Raw genomic sequence first — 19649 nt, forward strand, 5'->3', positions numbered from 1 at the left:
GCTGGTCCGATGGGCATGAAACGTGGCAGAGATATAGTGGGGACCCTTAAGATGGTTTATAATGGGGTTTCAAGCAACAAAAGGCACCAAAGGCGCCGGAGGGGGCTGGGTACCTTCCCCGAAACGGGGCTGGTTCAGCCCATAGACTTAATAATGTTACGAATTTATCATCCCTAATTTTCGGTATACGTAGTACATAATAAGACTTTCGATTTTTGTGTACGAACTAAATATGGCTTACTATTAAATACTGTGGGGGTAAGACATCAATGACACCAAAAGGGGGTCGGGATTGGGCAGGGTGTGACAGAAAGAGCGTGAAAGGGTGAAGAAGAGAGAGAGGGAGAGTAGAGGGGGTGTTAGGGAGAAGAAAGAGGGTAAGAAACAGAGAGAGAGAGAGAGAGAGAAATTTATAGGTTGCCATTCAGTTACCCCGGGCAGCGCTGGGTTGGTCAGCGAGTGATGATAATGAGTCTAATGCGACATACCTCTGTCTGATGATTCTCGCAATGGCAAATGTGGAGCACAAAACAGGAACCATAAGCGAGAATCCAGAGCCAATAAGAGAAAGTATTATTCGTCTTGGTCACACACCAGAAGAACTAACTTTCAGGTATGTGCCTATTACTCGGACAGTGCAACTGATAACAGATACATGTTGTGAGAATATACAAGTATATTAGTAGTCTCCTGTTGATCGAACACCAGCATAACTCTTCACTTCGAAAGAGAAAAAGAATAAGGACTGAAGCAGACCTCCTTCATTCTCTAATGAAGAGAAGGAAGGTGAAGCTACCCTGAAGGGAGGCATCTACGGTGATAACAGGATACTGAAGATGACTAGTTCATGCCAAACTGGTTATTCCCAAAACAGGAACACTGGAGAGATTGAGTTCAAAATTCTTGGTGATATCCATCCTGAAGGGATAAATATACGTCCGGCGAGATCCTAAGATTGAACCAGGAACACAGGCTCTTGCATCCAATGTAACCCAGGAAGTAAAGGGAAAAAGAGAGGAGGATGACTGTTTTTGCCCAATCTTCTTGGAACTAGCAGGAGAGGGTGATAACGAGCAAGATCATCAACTTGCGGTGATGATAGCAATGCACAGACTTAGGAAATGTATTTGCCTCAACGAAAAACACTTCCTGAAGAGAGAGGAGAGGTTCTCACTCACCAATCGGTCTACAACTGGTTTGTTAGCGTGAACGTGAGAAAGCGCTGAGTGAAGTGAATGCGCCAATAGTTGGCGAGAACTTGCCACATCTCGCCACGCATCTGTCTTCCATGATCGAAACCTCACGAAGGGGACTATACAGAGAACCTCCTCTTCGACTCTTGTGATGCCCTGTTCAAGTGGTGGCTAGCGAAAGATCCCCTAGTGTTACTGGAGATGAACGAAGTGGGCTTAAGCGAATAGAGCAGTTTGCATGGTATGTATTACAGAAAAACAACAATCAAAACAATATATTTCATCAAAGAAACAAGAAAAAAGCATAAAATGAAGGCAAATGGTAAGTCTGGCAGAGAAGTGCAGAGACATCACACAACAGCCACTGCAGGCAAAGTGGAGTGCAGTATACTGGTTACGTAAGGCTTCCCCAAATGCCTGACAAAAAACCCCCACGAACAAATGTTATTTAAGTAAAGTGGTTACAAGGAAACGATGTTATTTTATTAGTAACTGCTAAATAGCAAATAATAAGTATTTGTGTTGACAATTCTCTTTTGGTAGTTATTTGCAATGATTACAAGAAGAACTTTCTCTTAAAACGTAGCTTTAGGTTGAGGGTAAATAAACTTTTCTTTATTTGTTTGCCCATCACGGAAGTCATTCGTAATAATAAGGTGGGGTGAAACTTGCTATAAAGGTTATATGTATACAAAAAAAATCCACAGGTGCTACTACGAAGAGATGGGAATGTTCTAGAAGATCAGAGTTTGGATTTAACGGAAAAATAACAACAAATTTAGAAATATTGGGCGTCATTTCAAATATAGAACATAATCATGAGCGAGATGAAAATTTCAGGAGAGTGGACTATGACTCGAGGAGAAAATTCTGTGCCTTTCCTTTTAATGATAATGGTGCTGAAGCCAATAATCGAATAATTATATTTGCTACATATATGGTATATGGATGGAACCTTTACATCAGCACCTGCCTTATTTGAACAGCTATTTATTATTAAAGCACCACTCAGTGATTCAGCAATAAGCTGTGTATGGTTTTCTTTCCGGCAAATCAGAGGAAATCTATGAAGAATTTCTTACAACAGATTTAGATAAAGGAGAGGAACGACGATTACAAATGAATCCAGATGATTATAGATGAATCCAGATACTACGATGACAGATTTTGAAAAATCGCTTTTGAATGCTATTGAAAATGTACTGGGACCTCAGATCCATACAGAAACATGCTTTTATCATTTAACACAAAATACATGGCGGAAACTGCAAAGCTTAGGACTAAGCAATATCTACAAGGAAGATGACTCTACAAGGCACTTTAGCGGTATGATTGACGAACTTGCTTTTCTTCCACCCAATAAAATTATAGATGGTATGAATTTCCTTAAACTGAATTGCCCAAACCATCTTGAATCTTTTTTTGGCATATTTTGATCCTGCATATGGGACAAGTACTAAGCATCGTGCAAAACAAATCCCACCATTATTTCCTCCGGAAAAATGGAGCGTGCATCAAGCAACAGTTAGTGGTGAAGACCGTACAAATTTAACTAATGTGAAAGCTGGAACAATACTGTTAAATACCGCCGTGTTGGTTATAGTCATCCGACAATTTGGGTAGCAATTGAGGCTCAGAACATAGATGCAATGATGGTTCAAACTTGCTTGGAAAAGAATGCCATCGGAGAACCTCTTCGTAAGAAAATTAAGCGAGAAACTGTAAAATCACAGTTGCGTTTGCAAAATCTTTGTCTTGATTTTAGTAATGGTAAGAAGGATATTGAAGAATTTCTTAATGGTGTTGACAAAATATAAGAATATATAAATTCTGACTTCCTAATTTTATTTATATATTTTAAGAAAGTTGTTTACAAATCTAGATTAACATTGACATCTTTTGTGTAATAAATATTAAGAATATGTAAATTTTGACTTTATAATCTTATTTTCTTGATCGAAGGATTTAAAAAATCTGTAAACTTTGATAACTTTTATTTTAATAAAAATTTTGAAATCAATGAATTTTGACTATAATCTTATTTTTTCATAACGGATTTTAAAACTGTAAACTTTGATAACTTTTGTTTTTAATAAAAAATTTAAGATTGAATAAGTTTTCTTTGATGAAATTCCTAAATATATATAAAACGAGTCATTTCGATAAGCTTCTTCTGAAAGATATGTGGGTGTTTTTGTATGTGGGGGTTTTGTCATGTGGGAGTTTTGTCGTGTGTTGTCGTGCTGTGGGTTTTCGTGAGGGTTGTCGTGTTGGGTTTGTGACTGTTGAGTTTTTGCTGTGTTCGTGTGGGTTTTGTCGTGTTGGGAGCGTGTTGAGTTTGTCGGTGCGGGTTTTGTCGCCCCACCGGCTTCCCCCAACCATCAATAGTTAATGACCTTGTGTGAAAGTTAAAGAGCCACTCCAGCTTGCATTGGCAAGCTAAATCCTATGTAAAGAATGAAGTTGTATTTGTGTAGGAACAAACAAGACTAAAATGACAAAATATGCAACCAAAAACTACACAGTACAAAAAGAGGCAACAAAAACCAGTGGTAAGCTACTCATCAAGTCTAACAAGTGCACAGAGTAAAGAGAGGGAAAACGTCCTCTCTGTCTGACGACTGCAGAAAAAGTGGCTAGCATTGGTAGTCGAGTGATCAGTATATTCCCCACTTAACCCCTTAACCACCAGTAAACCATCTTGTTACCAAGTTCAACGAATGACTTAGCTTGCATTGAAGCATATCCTATGTAAAAAGTGTGATGGTTTGTGTTCGTGTAGAGCAAACAATTATACTGTATACATACAATGATGGAATAAGATTAGTGAGGCATGTTTTTAAAATACTAAAGGCTGTAGTACTGGACGAAAAGTTTAAAAACTTGAACAAAAACATTCATTTGCAGCACAATCTTCATAGAGTCATTTATGCTAAAAGGAAGAATTCATGTAGCTGTGGATCTTCGCGCCTGAGGAGTACCAAACAAGCAATTAGAGCAGCATTATGACAGTAAAGGGTACTAGTAACACTTAGTTTCTCCACCTAACCTGGCAATACAGCATTTGTTAAAAAGAAATAGGTTTATTTCACTCCTAGTATGAATAAATATATCTTGAAAAATACAGAAGGGACAAGTCTAATGGGAACATAATGAGGGTAAATGGGCATGGCAGAGTAAGGCCATCAGTGGGTAAGGACTACTGACCAGTCCTAGCAATCTTTCTACTGTTTTTACATTATCCTTATGTGTGCTTGGTGTCGCGACCAGCCTACAGTCTACACTACAACTATCTTTTATAGACTTACCAACATAACCTTTATTTTCCAATCCTTGCAAAGATCTTCCAGTGTTTTCTGGAATAAGTGCTTTCTTTCTTCTCTCTTCTCTGGTCAATTTTTCAAATGATTGGTCTTCGCTGTCACTGGTAGGGCTCTTCCTTTTCATATTTGGTAGTTTGTGGTTCACAGTTGCATACAAAGGATCTTCTGAATCAGTGACTCCACCTGTGTCTCTTCCATTCATTTCTGAGCTACCTGCAAGATGATTTTAACAAAATAAGACTAACCTCAGGCATAAAGGAAAAAATATATAATTGATAAAAATTAAAGTCCATGTAAAAAGGCCCTTGCCTTCAAACCACACTCAAAACTCATAATTCTATACCCTGCAGTGAGAACCAAAAATTCTAAAAAATTAGGATGAACATAAAGCAACATTCCAAAAAGAGTGAGAGTAACATACTTCATTTCTTATCTAGAAAACATGAGAGTACCATATTTCATTCCTTAAAGTATTGTATATTTAAGAGTGATCAAATTACTATAAGCCTATTGTCTAGTGTCAACATTCCTCCTTCATAAATGGATTAATGTATATAATGTCGAAATTTCGTCTGAATAAAAATTGAGCTTATTTCATAACGAGCAGAAAAACACTCTCAGGATTTGTTACCATAGTATTCTAGTATCCTTGTTATACCGCACCTTCAGACTCCTACTATTGCTCTTCTCCTTACTCCACCTCAAATTTTTCCTTTGCTTTGGGTTCTGGCACTGACATGGTAATCGCTCTATAGCAAAGAAATATATATCAAAGGAAAGGAAAATGTCTCTTCGAATAGGTCTGCAGCAAGGAGGCATTCCCACACATGTTTGAGGGGTCTGATCGCATGATTGTTCGAGAATACCCTGGTGTTTGTGGAACTCCAGCACGCGGCCGTCGTTAGAAATGCCGTTTTGAATATGACGTAACATTTCGTCGACAGCCTTCTAAAAAGTTCTTGTCGAGGGACGGTGATGTTTGCTAGTTATGCTCTGCCCTTTCAGCCCTGCCCCGAGATCAACGTATGCATATATAGGACCCTAAGGAAGCAGAGAGGTTGAGATCATCAGAGATAAGGGAAGAAGGAAAAGACGAAGGATAAGAGAGGAAGAGGATGCACGAGAGAGAGTAGGAAACAAAGTCCATAGTCGATATTAGTTGGAGAGAGAGAGAGATCCCAACGTTGAGCAACCTTTTCAGAGATAAAACGTCCTGCAAGCGGTTTTGAGAAGTAACCCACCCTTCAAGTTTCAAGACTAAGGCATTCCTTCCTGCAGTACGAAGATAAGAAGCCATCTGTAATTTCTACTGGCCCCCTTTGTGAAGCCCTCGCTTCGAGTACTGATCTCAACAGCTCTGGTCAGCATTTCATTATTGCATTGTTTCCCCTTTTTTTACATAGTGTCAGATTTAATTTTATGTAAATAGGAGAAACCATTCTACATTTATCTTTGTGAATAAGCTTGTAAATAAATTTCTGTTCTGTTTGAGTTTTTTGCTATATTCGTATCCCGAGTTTCAATTGTTGGTGTTGAATCCTTTTTGTTTATTATAATGAAGAACCTGAGTGGACTCATGATCTGTAACAGGCACACCTGGTGTGTCGTGTCCCAGCTCCTGTCTCATAAGCGCTTGCAGAGAACTCTTGTGAGTTACCATTTGCATACATATACCAAATGATATTTAGGATTCGGATGTTAGGCATAATATTTTGATAGCTTATTATTTGTGTTGGTAGTGTTATAACTGTTAATAGTCTGGTATGCAAAGTTTTGTTTTATTTAATGAAAAGTAATAAAATGTAATAATTTTGTGAACTTAACTAGAATCTTGATACCTATGAATACTACAGACTGCACAGAAAATAAATTGACATGTCAATAATTCCTAACTAGGAAAAAAGAAAAAAAGAAAAGAGCTTTGTATGATTCCTTCCAGGAAAACAATAACGAAATAAAAATCCATTAGTAAGAAAAACTAATAGATTTCAGTTTGACGAATACCTGAAAAAATATCTGAGATCTAAATCCAAGTATACTAGAATATTAGAAAACTGTATTTGCTTGGGTCAAAGGTGAAGCAGTAGTAGACAGGGAAACAACCAGAAGAAAAGGAGTTACAGCGGAAGCCTGAACTTCCCCATAAATGAAGCCACGGGGATAAATGAAGACTAGTTTTTGAGCTCCACTGAATAAACTGCAGGCACAGTGAACTTAAACCTACTAACAGACGCACTGTTTGAAATAATGGCATTGAGGGGGGAACTAGAAGACCTTAACAATGGGAAGAAGGCATAGGAAAAGAGGTGAAATGATGCTCCAACCATGAAACACACCCAAATTTTGAAGAACAAATTTTTGATAAAGGTAAACAATACATTGCACTATCAGAAGTTGTTGGCTTTGTTTTGATTGGTGTACTTCACACATTTGACTGTCTCAGTGCATTGAAGCTGCGGGTTTGGCTGCTAGTGTTTTGATTATTGTAGTTTTTCAGTTCGTTTATTTTGCAAATAGTGCTTTTTTCATAATCATTGATTTGAACATTTAATAGGTACTTTCGAAGTTGCCATACCAGTGAACTGAAAAACTTGTGATACCAAGTAAAGTTTATTCTATAAACTGCCCAGTTGTGTTTCATACAAATGTTCTTAGCTAATTGTCTCTCAGTGCATGCAACTGGATGGGGCTATGCTTGCGCAGTATTTCATGATTCTGAGAGGCTGGATATAGGCTTGTGCAGATGTGTAATATCCTTCTGACAGCAGTTCTCTATATGTACTGAGCAAAGTTATGAAAAGTATTTAGTCATGTATAGTACTTAGTAGCTTTTGTCTACCAAAATAGCAGATATCTTCAATTAAGAAGTGAAACAGACAAGTATCATGTTTAAGAAGACAAAAGTTACAGCATATTTTTAAATATATAGCACCACATAATGGAAGATGTGGATTTTTTCTCAAATTTTTATTTATATCATTACAATTCCTAGCATATTCAGAGCACTACTTATGAGGTTGCATATATATATGGAATATAAACATACAAGTTATATATGAAAACCAAGCCACTTACTTTGCTGATACATAACTAGACTGGTGCAGTAGTGTACAAACTGAAATAAATCCATGCACGTATAATCAAATGACAAATTTACAAAAAAAAATTTATTGATATTGTACAAAAATAAGTGCTGCATCTCCTTTTCTTCTGAAATAAATCTCAGAAATTTACCATGGAACCTGTTTTATGACATTTATCCTTCCTCCACTAGAATACTGTTCTCTGGTGTGGATGTCTACTTCTGCCAGAAATTTATCTCTTTTAGACAGAGTGGTTCGTGGTGGTAGGTTTGTTTCCTAACACTTGGACCACCAACAGATGGTCTCTTGTTTTTAATTTTCCATTAGTTGTATGTTAACAGAGAACTTTTGCTATCACAATTGAACTCTGATCCTCTCTTCCTACTGAGAGCAACCATATTTGCTGAACAGCAGCACCAATATGCAGTAAATATTCACGTTGTGGAACTTCTCACTTCCAGAAGCCCTTTATTCCTACTAGCCTAAAACAATTTATTTGTAATACATACTTTCAATATTTATTTACGTTTTTTCATATTTATTAATTTCTTAATTTACCTTAGTTTTCTAACTGATCTCTTCTTTCTGTAATTCCTCTGATCATCTGTAATTTCTTTCAAATGAACACCATATTCTCTAAAAGCTTGAATGTCATGTCAATGACCTTTATACGCCTGCTACATATAGGGTTTATTTCCTTAATAACATAATAATTATAACTATTATAGGGCTGTTCCAAATAGGGTTTATCTCCTAAATAATAGTAATAACAGCCCTCCATATAGGAAAGGGGAAAGCTAACTTGAATATTATCCAAGAAACATTTCTCCTTTCCACTGCCGCCCAAAGATCAGTGGCGAACGACCACCCGATAATGCCAGATACTCAGGAGCACCAGCAGGATGATAGGACTCCTGCTGCAGGCAGGACTCCAGACATTCATTCCCGGACACACTACTCGAGCGCTCGCACGGCTGAACTCCTGCGATCATCAACACGAGATCCACAACTTCCCCCTAGACTGGCTTGACCAATGAGAAACCAGCTCTCATATTTGAGCCGCTATACATACCGGCATGCAAACACCATCTCCTCAATTCTACTGCTGACCAGCCAAGAAGATGACCTACGAGTAGGTCGAAACGTCGCGATAAGCCAGAGCCACACCAGCATTAATACCAACTGAATACCAAAAACGACCCCAGCATGACATTGACCTCGCTTATACCAACACCGACGACAACCCCTGCTTGACCTGGACCTGAGGAACGCCTTTCCATACACCGTATACTGATAATACCAGTATTGACTAATAAAAATCCTGTTCTAAATAAAATACCACTTTCACCATTATTCAAATTTCTCCCAATATGAATATTGACCAATAATTAAGAAGTATCACTGAGGCAGAAAAGCAAGTAATAAGAAAATTATAGAAGATAATATATAAGATTAATCCACTGAATTCAGCCATTTTATTCAACAGAATTTGTTTAAAGAGGATCTTCTTCCAAATAATAATAATAATAATAATAATAATAATAATAATAATAATAATAATAATAATAATAATAATAATAATAATAATAACAAAGGCCAAAAGTTACATTTTTGCTAGCCAGTACATAATCAGAACTTCAAATAACCTCTGATTAAAGGGTATTAGTTATATTTAGTTAGAATGGTAAATACTATACAAAAGTATGTATCGGAAAAAAAATGCTGTCACAAATATTTATCCCCATATTGGTAAATCTTATCCATTCTTATACTTTGGATGTGGGTTCAAATTCTGTTACAGACATCAGATTCATTTCATATTCTTGCATTCAGATTAAGGCTTTGTATTTACAGGCACAGTCACAAAAACTGTGAAGAATGAGAAAAGTTGAGAGGGCATTGTGGTTTTTAAAATTACACATGTATCTGGTAAAAAGTGACCAGTAGATTCTATATATGTACAGTGGGGACCCCGTATTCACGGAGTCACCCATTTGCGGATTTTTCTTTGGAACCTATCTAAAAATTATTCACAGGAGGACTCACCCATTCGTGGGGTTCTCTGTGGAACATATCTAAAATTATTCGCGGTCACCCCCACTATTAGAGGATGTGAATTTTTTTGTACAGCAATATTCAGTATTTTCATGTTATTTACTGTATAATATGTATACATAATAATATAAAATCATACGGCACTTACTTGTGATTAATGTTCATTATAGATGATGATGATATTATAGCCGTGTAGCCTGATGAATGACAATTAAGATAGACTGCACAGCAAAGTAGAGAAGTTACAGATACTCTGTGGGTGCCTCATCACATTCTTCAGGAGGTGCTTCATCAGGGATTTCAGGAGGCACCACCATCTTGAGGTAATTGTTCATATGTACAAACAAGTCAAGTTAGGGCTTCACAATTTTATTTACAGTATTGATGAAAGTTGTGGCCCCTTTCTTTATTTCTATCCCATGCCTTGACTGTTGTCTGTACCTCCCTGACATCATTGATCAAATTGTAGAGACCATGAAATTTCTCAAAGGCCTGGTCCGTTGATGGGATAGCATTACTAAAGAGGGAGGTGAGTTCTTGTCCAAGAATGACCTCCCCAAGTATTTTGCCCTGCTCATATTCGATCTCAATGCAGGCAACTGCACTTTCGGTCATGCGGTAATGGGCTGCTACTTCTTCATGATTTCTGCCTTCTTTTAACATGACCATCATGTCTATTTTCTCCTCAGCACTCATTAACTGTAAGGGCCTCTGACGCTTAGGCTCTTTGCCAGAAGCCTTAGGAGAAGCAGAACGTTTAGAGGACGTTTAAAAGAATAATTCTTAGTCCGTAGTAGTGTATACCACACAGGCAAAAAGTGCACAAACGAGAGACCATTAAACTTACGTATAAATGTAGTAAGTCAATTGGGTACGCATTGAGATTTTGTGTAGACTACATTTGATGAAATGTTTTAAGATGATTTCTAAATATATGTATGTAGATAAAGTGTTTTAGGATGATACTAAAAGTACACAGACCATATCTACAATATGTAAGACAACGGGAATATAGCAGGGTGCATATGTTTCTGTCTGTGGCACGCAGTATGTACATATTTTTCATGCATACGTACTAAGTATATTTTCCTGACTAAATACATTTTTTATAATGAAAAAACATTTATTAATTTTTAAACATTACAGTTCTGTAATACTTTAATGTAAACACAGCAAAATTTCAATAACAAAATTGGGTTTTCTTAAAAGATGCTTTACCCAAGCCTTACTTTCTGCAGATAAACAACTCTAATGACGCTGTGATGCCATGGTAGAGTAGTACCCAAATGAAATAATACTCGAGACTCTATTAGCTGTTTTCTGCACAGCAGCCAATCCAGGAGCAGCATTCATTTTCCTTTCCGCTCATTGGCCGTATACATGGTGTTGATTGGTTGAAAACCAAGCCCATCTTGCGAAGATGTAATTGTGGGTACATCGCACATCTCCTTCATCAGCTTCATTGCATAGAAAGTTACTGGCATACAAGAATGTAAACACAAAGCAGTGTACTCACGTATCAGCAAACATCCGTGAGCATCATTCCGAATGGCTCCTAAAAAGCACCCTCCTTCTAAAGGTTCTGGCAAAGAAGCTAAAAGAAAGACTGTAATGAAGCTCAACGAGAAGGTGAAACTTCTTGATGTGTTGAAGGAGAGCACAAGTTATGCTTTGGTTGGCTGCCATTTTAATGTCAATGAGAGCATGGTGAGATACGTAAAAAAAATGAAAGTGAAATAAGAAAGAGTGTTAGCATGACATACTATGGTACGGCCAAGGCTGTGTCCACAGTGAGAGACAAAACAAACGTGTAAATGGAATCTGCACTCACGTTCTGGATTAAGGACTGCAGGAAGAAGAACGTGCCCATTGACTCAAGATCATATGTGAAAAAGCACATATGCTGCTCTACCAGCAGCTGTCAACTGCTACACAAGGTGGCGAGGAAGAGGAAGCCGAAGATGTAGAGGCATAGGAAGGCAATGAAGAAGGGGAATTGGAATTCTTGGGCTTCGATGAACCAGCTCCTGAAGAGGAGGAGGAAGAAGGAGCCACAATCAGGACCGTCCTCAGCTCCCCAAGGTTTTCAGGCAAGCAAAGGATGGTTCCAACGGTTTCAGAAAAGGTTCCACCTAAAGTCTGGTTCCCTACATGGGGAAGCTGCATCTGCAGACGAAATTTCCTGAGGCCTTAAAGAAAATAATGCAGGAGAAAGGATACCGCCCAGAACAGGTCTTCAACATGGACGAAACTGGCCTGTTCTGGAAGATGCCGTCCTGGACGTACCTTATGAAGAATGAAGCTAAAACCTCCAGATTCAAGGCACAAAAGGACAGGTTGACCCTCCTGATGCGGCTGGCTTTATGCTGAAACCAGGCCTCATTTACAAGGCTGCAAATCCCAGGGCACTCAAAAATAAGAACAAGGCATTACTGCCAGTCTTCTGGAAGCATAATCCCAAGGCCTGGATCACCAAAGTCCTTATGGAGTACTGGGTCCACCAGAGCTTCATTCCTCAAGTAAGGCAATACGTGGCTGATTTGGACATCAAGTTCAAGGTCTCACTCATAATGGTGGCCAGCCTCTCTATCTTTATTACAAGGGAGTCCAACTCAATTTCATCCCTCCCAACATCACCTCTCTCCTCCAGCCTATGGATCAGGGCGACATCCTAGCCTTCTAGACACTCTACAACTCCCTCCCAGCACCTTGTTGATGCAATGGACTGTGACAGTAAATTTACGCTGAAAGCCTACTGGCATAAATTCACGATTGCCACATGTCTGTCTATCATCGACCTGTCGCTGAAGGACATGAAGAAGGAGACCCTGAATGCCTGCTGGAGTAAGTTGTGGCCGGACTGTGTACATAATTATATGGGCTTCTCTCCTCAGGAAATCCAGCACTCAGCCCTTAATAAGGCAGTGCACTTTGACCCCCTGACAGACCAGGACTTGGAAAACCTGGGTGAGGTAGAGGGGGACAGGATAATGAGGAGGAGAGTGGCCTAACTTCAGAACGCCTGTCCCAAGTTAAAAGAATGATAAACCACCTCCAAGAGTTTGTTGCAACATGGGATCCTTACAGGGAACGATCCTCGAAGTTTTCCAACATTCTTGAAACAGCATTGGAGCCCTATAATCCAGCCCTCACCACCATGAAGACGCAATGACTGCAGCTGCTAATCATGACATGAACGAAGAAGGACTCTCCAAAGCCTCCCAAATCACTTGAAATAGTGCCCCTTGAATTGCCTGAAGAAGTGCCTCCCAAATCACTTGAGTCAGTGCCTACATATTCTCTCTCTCTCTCTCTCTCTCTCTCTCTCTCTCTCTCTCTCTCTCTCTCTCTATCTCTCCTCTCCTCTCTCCTCTCTCTCTCTCTCTCTCTTGTGATTTTGCCTTCCTTAGTCCCTGCGCAATCATGAAGAAATTTATAAGTCCACAATCACTAAAGAGGCCCGAGTCGCGCCGCTCTCAGTCACACCACCGCATACACTCAACACTCCACTTTGCTTTCAGCCTTGCTCTGCCTCCCATTCCTTTGTACGAACGGTTTATATATGGTCTTTGGTTAGGTGCCTACTAACCATATAAGTTTCTTACCTTTCGTCTGAAAAGGGTTCAAAACTCAATATTATTCACGCTCTACTTTTCCAATGCATTTTGATCACGACTGAATGATGTCATCATAACGTCTCATAAGAGGTCACTGTGTGAGGTCAAGACTTGCATTAGTTGTGTATACTGTACTGCACTTGCTACTAACCTCTGATCTCAGTAAATTGGTTCGACCTGGTCTACGACCTTTGCACTTTTGCCCTTCGCTTAATGCTATAGGCACAACACGATAATTGATATCACTCGTTGACTCGCTAACGTCTCTCAAGATTTTCTTATTATTTAACAACTATTTTCTATGTGCCTTCGTCCGTACCTTTAAGATATTTCGGATATCACTCGCTTCTGTTATACCTTTAAAGTTGGAGCTTCTTTGATACCAGGAAAATGGCAAATTATATGACTTGATTTCGGTCATTTGTGGGTTAGGGATATGAAGGAAAAAAAGGAGAGAGATAAGTTTACATGCATGCAATGTACAACATAAAAAAATAATAATCCAGGGAACGTTTAACACAGGTGTATTTTTCTTAGCTACACTGGTGGCCTTTACTTGCAATTATTACGTAAACTATATTAGCACACAATCGGAGGGCAGGTTAGACTGTTATTGACACTATATGGTGACACACATCTTTGTGTGGCGGCCAACGGGACTGCAGGGCACTGGGCACTCATCTCAACCCTGTCTGTGCTGTATCGGGCCCGCTAACGAACTGATTTGATTGCTGGTACGACCTCTGTTTCAAATGCCCCCTTCACACAGCATTGTTATGCAAGAAGCTGATGGGTTATTCTGGCTCCTTAGACACAAGGGCCAATCAAGAAGGGATACAGAGATGCATGGCACTCTTTTGAACTGCCCAAGCCACACCAACTACTAATGTCTTTGGCGGTTGACTTACGTTGTTACACATACACACAGTATCACTTAAAACGGTTTCATGGGACTTCAGAATAACACGGAAAGGCATATTCAAAACTGTATTGAATCATCTTATCACTCCTTATGCAAAAAAAATGTAGTAGAGAAAACTTGTAAGCTATGATTAAAGGATACTTGCAGAATAATCAACTATATTGTGTTTGGCCTACAAAGAAACAAAATGCAAGTAAAGTACACACAAGGGCAGGACTGGGATGAGTAACAGTGTAATAGCATGAGCAGCAGTGTAATAATCATTTAGAATATAAAAAATATCACAAAACCTAAAGTGAAATAAGATACCATAACAATAGGCAAAAGTAAGAGGTATGGAAACATTGAGATCTGAGGAAAAGTGAAAAAAAAAATGGCCACGGCTGGCCGACATAAGTAAAAAATGTACCACAGTTTATTTGGCACATTTGAGTTTCTGTATAGCTGCTTTATGAAACTCTCAGCCATGTCCTATGAAACTTCCAGCCATGGCCCCGTGGTGGCCTAAGTAGTTGGCACCTATAGAGGTGACAGATACACAATCATGGCTAACTTTAATTAAACAAAATCTACTGAGACTAGAGGGATGCAATCTGGTGTGTTTGATGATTGGAAGGTGTACAAAAAACATAGCAATTTGCAGCCTGCTGGCCTCAGTAGTTTTTAAGATCTGAGGGAGAGAAAAAGTGTGGATGGACAGACAAAAAGCCATCTCAATAGTTTTCTTATAAAGAAAACTAAAATTAAAGGAATTTATTACCTTTGTTCCAATAGTGGGTGATACCAATTAAAATAGACATGAGTTGAGCACAGGAGATGGTAATACTATAAGGTATATGCTTCATCCCTTTGGTCACAGCTACGTATATTGCTTTCTATATTTTACTTATCAAATATTCCCGGCCTACTTCTCAAATAGCTAATTTCTTCAACATTATCATGCTCTAATTTTCATCTCTCCATAAGAACAAATCCTTTGAGTGAGACCTAAAATAGCAAATTTTAAAAGTAGTAATTGGTATTTTTCCTAACATACAACCTTGAAGTTTTTTTTACATATGATTGATCCTGAGAATTCAAGTTAGAACGGTCATTTAAACTTATTTACAATGTAGTTCATCATCAAGAAGGCAAGAGAAACCCTGCCGACCTGTTGGTCAGGACTCTACTTTGTATTCCAGCCCAGGTGCCAGATACAAGGAGAGGCTGAGGTGGGTTATTCATGTTAAGAACTTCAGGTTTGTGTTAGAAAAAATAAAGATTACTTTTAAAATTTGCTACTTTTTTGCTACACTAACAAAGCCTTGTTTTTTTTTACATAGGAGACTTACCTATCAGTAGAAAGAAGGTGGAAAGTACTCTCTGAACTGACTTGGAGGTTTGCCAACCTGAGATGTTACCTTACTCGTCCACTAGAGGGAAGGGACCCTGCACCTCTAGCATACTGTATACATGAGATATACCATTTGCTAGAATTCTGGACCATTAAGTATAATGGGTTTGTATGTAATCATTATCTGTCAAGAGAGAGGGGTGACTAGAATACATTTGAACCTAAAAAAAAAAAAAAAAAAAAAAAAAAAAAAAAAAAAAAAAAAAAAAAACTTGTGCTCATTTACATAGCTTACCTGCACATTGTGGGCAACATCAACATCCCATGGGTAAGAGGTAAGGGTGATCTGTCACAACCACACTCCCACCTGCAATATCTGATGAACGAACAGGTCCATATGGAGTGCCAGATTCAGGGTTATACACTGACCTCATGAGCTCTTGCATAGACTGTACACTCACTCTCCTTGCTGGACAAGTCTTGGACACCTCTTTCTTGGCCCTGCCAGTACTAACGAAGAGATGTCGAAACTCAGGCCTGAAATGTTGAGTTCTCTCAAGACAGTACTGCAGTACCTTAACAGGACAGTAGCATCTCGTCCAGATCACTACCAACAGTCCTCTAAGGAGAGGATCAAAGAGGACTTGATTCTGGCATTAAAGACCAATGGGTTCTAAGTCTTCACTACAATATCTGGGGGCAAATTTGAGCAATACTAATCCCAATCCCCTTGAGTAATTAACATCATATGAGAGGCCATCAAGCTCGCCTAAACTTTTTGCTAATGCTAATGTCTGGGAACTCTCTCAGAGGCTCGTACGGGTGACAAATAACGGTCATCAACACAATAGTCAAGTCCCACTCGGAGGACCCGAGTTCCTCGGGTAGAAAAGACTAAAGTTTCTTACGAGCATGGAGACCTCCCACGAGGAGGGGAGATCTAACCATTTCAGTTTTAAAACTTGGCCTAAGGCTGACCTGTAGGCCCTTAATAGCTGGGACAGGGAAACTTCTTTTGGCGAAGAAAGGCAAAAAAGTCCACTATAGTAATACCCCGAACTTACGTGAGGTTAGGTTCCAGACCCCCTCACACAAAGGGAAATTTCACGTAAGTTTGGTACAGACTCTAAAAATGCTAATAAATGCTTGCTTCTAGAGTTTGAACAGTAAACACTACGACCCTAATCATGCTCCATTAGTATTAAGCTAACTTTACATTAAAGTTACTGTAATTTGTTTTAAAAGTTAGTTTAATACATTACCCTTAAAAAAGAAATAACTGGTTGGAGTAAAAATAGTTACGGTAACTACTTCGTGCGTACATATACATTTTCATACATATACTAACGTTATCCCTAATTCATGGGATGCTATCTTCTTTTTCCCTCAGAGTAAAAGAAGTTTTCTTTGCGTCACTAGGTAAACTTCATAAGTTAATAACAAAGGTACACAATTCAATAAAAAACATGTATGTACATATGTAATGTTTGCAGAGGTTGAAGGTAAAATACAATCAATTTAGAATCATATACTAGTGTGAGGACTAATTATGAACGAGAGAGAGAGAGAGAGAGATAGTGAGATGTATGTACATACTTTATCCACATTAAAAATGTATTGGCCTGTAAATAAAAAACAGCGATGAATGTTGATTTGAAGATGATGAAGAATTAGCTGTGCAGTATGATGAATGACGATGAAGTTGACCGCACAGCGCCCTAGAGGAGTTACAGCTCCTCAAAGTCCTCCTCTTCTGATAGAGGAAACTCTTCAGCCAGGGCTGCTACAGGTAATTAATTCTGCCGGGGCTTCTTTCAGTGGAGGTACTTGCAAAGGTTTGCAGTGAAGAACCAAGTTGTTTTGCTCTGCTGTTGCTGCTTTTACTCGGTTTGGTAGAGAGTTCTGTATGTCTCCATGGCTAATTCTATGGCATTTTTCACATTCAGAGCATGTTAAAATTGTGGATCCCACTGTTCTATATGGGCTAGCACCTCCTGTTGTGTCCTAATGATTATCCCAAGATGATCATTTGAAAGACCTTAGTCATCCTCTTGTTCTTTTGCCGATTCTTCGTCCTCTTCACTCACTGACTTGGTCAGCTCAAGCAAGTCATCATCCGTCAGGTTGTCAGAGTGGGCATCGGTGCAATCCGTAAACCCTTCACCCCAAAGCAATTTTGCTAGTTTCTCAGCATTGCTGACAGCTGCATTATGTATCTCCTCCGGCGAGAAGCCCTTGTAATCGTGGACTGCATCAGGCCACAGCTTTTTCCAGCATGCAGTCAGTGTTTCTTTTTTCATGTCTCAGAGGGCAGACTGAATTATTGAAAGGGAAGATGCAATGGTGAATGTATTCCAATATTCTTTTAATGTGCAGTTCTCCACTGTATCCATTGCATTCATCAGGTGTTGTAGAGCGTTATGTGTATAGAGGGCCTTGAATGCATGTATCACACCTTGGTCCATAGGTTGTATGAGAGAAGTGGTGTTGGGAGGGAGGAATTCAATCTGCACACCACCATGAGACAGATCTTTTTGAGGGTCCTGGAGTTTGCAGACTTACAAATCAAGCCTGGTTTTAGCATATGACCAGCACCATTCCCACATATAATGAGGGTGACCCTGTCCTTGTGGGCATTAAATCAAGGAGCTTTGGTCTCTTCCTTCATTAGGTATGTTCTTAATTGCATTCTTTTCCAGAAAAGTCCAGTTTCATCCATGTTGAAGACCCATTCAGGCCTGTAGCCCATCTCCTGGATGATTTCTTTGAAGGTCTCTGGATACCTCTCTGCATCTTCAACGTCAGCAGATGCAACATCTCCATGCAGCTTCACACTCCTGATGTTAAACTGTAGGAAACTTGTCAAACCATCACCTGCCGGCCTGAAAACTTCCACTGTCTGGTGATGTCGACTACATTCCTGGCTGTGGCTCTTCTGCAGTACCCTCTTCCACAATCTTCTTATAAAGCTGCAAAGCCTTCTCCTGAATCAAGTTGCCCTGCAAGGAGACGTCTTTTTTATGGCAATCCTCTATGCATACTGCTAGGCAAGATTCTATCTTGACAATGTTTAGGTCTCTCTTCATCAAAACCTGCTTCGCCTTATTTAAGTAGCTCTTGGAGGCCATTTTTCGAATTTCTGCCACTTTGTTCTTGATAGAACATACGGGGCTCTCGTTCATCCCAACTGCCATCCTGTGCATGAAGCAGTCTCTCCAGATTTCAACATATCTAGCACTTTAACTTTTTCTTCTATTGTCATCACCTTCATCTGTTTCTTAGGGAGACTGCTAGAAGCCTTAGAAGGTGCTTGATGTTTAGGTATCTTGGTGGTTAAAGTGCGCACTATGTAAAAATGTAACAAAAACACACAGTTTTCTACATGCAAACAAGATACCGATTCTAGAGGGTTAGAACTGACGCCGAGATGAAGCAAGCATCCCAGCATCCAACAGAGGCTGTTGTCCTGCTCCTGCTCTGTGACTGGTTGCCTCTATTCCTTCTATCCAATGGTGTGTGTGTCTATGGAGCCTACATCATCGCCAACGCCAGACAGACTTCGATGATGCAATTTGGGGTTTCATATTAGTGCAATTTATTACTGTATTTTGTACAGTAATACAGATTGCACCAGCATTTTTCTTTCAGGTTAACAAAGTGTAATATTCACAGAATGACACTAATACAGCTCTTAGTTACATCTTTGATATGTTTTAGTTCGTTAACAAATTCATATCAAACCAGCATGACCAAACGGCATCATCTCCAGGTCATGTGAGGTGAAACACTGGAGGGGTATAATCTTTAAAAAGTGTGAATGGGATAACATCTCCTGAAAGTACATTAACTGTATGTGATGTAATTATGTAACATAATACTTCATACAGATTGTACCAGCACTTTTCTCCGAGGTTAAGAAAGCAATTTTCACAGAACAACAACTCTTTGTTATGTCTCTGATATGTTTTACTAGTTGATCTTGGAGGTCTTATAGTGAAAATCACTGTGAATTACACACTGCCTTTGTATATATTTTCAAAAATATAAATAGCATGCACAAAATCTCCATATTGATTTTACACTTAAAAGCATGTAAACTTATACTAATTGTAGTATACTAGTA

General features: G+C 39.0%; 1 protein-coding gene across 3 annotated transcripts in view; it reads right to left on the reverse strand.

Annotated features, from left to right (window-relative positions):
* Positions 1-19649, reverse strand: part of LOC135222773 (uncharacterized) — a 241158-nt gene that overhangs the window by 32982 nt on the left and 188527 nt on the right. For all 3 annotated transcript variants that reach the window (XM_064261030.1, XM_064261028.1, XM_064261029.1), the window contains exon 5: positions 4502-4729. In XM_064261030.1, the coding sequence (XP_064117100.1) occupies positions 4502-4729 (228 nt within the window). The remainder of the gene's footprint in view (positions 1-4501; positions 4730-19649) is intronic.

The sequence above is a fragment of the Macrobrachium nipponense genome, chromosome 8 (assembly GCF_015104395.2).
Source record: "Macrobrachium nipponense isolate FS-2020 chromosome 8, ASM1510439v2, whole genome shotgun sequence".
Lineage (NCBI taxonomy): Eukaryota > Metazoa > Arthropoda > Malacostraca > Decapoda > Palaemonidae > Macrobrachium > Macrobrachium nipponense.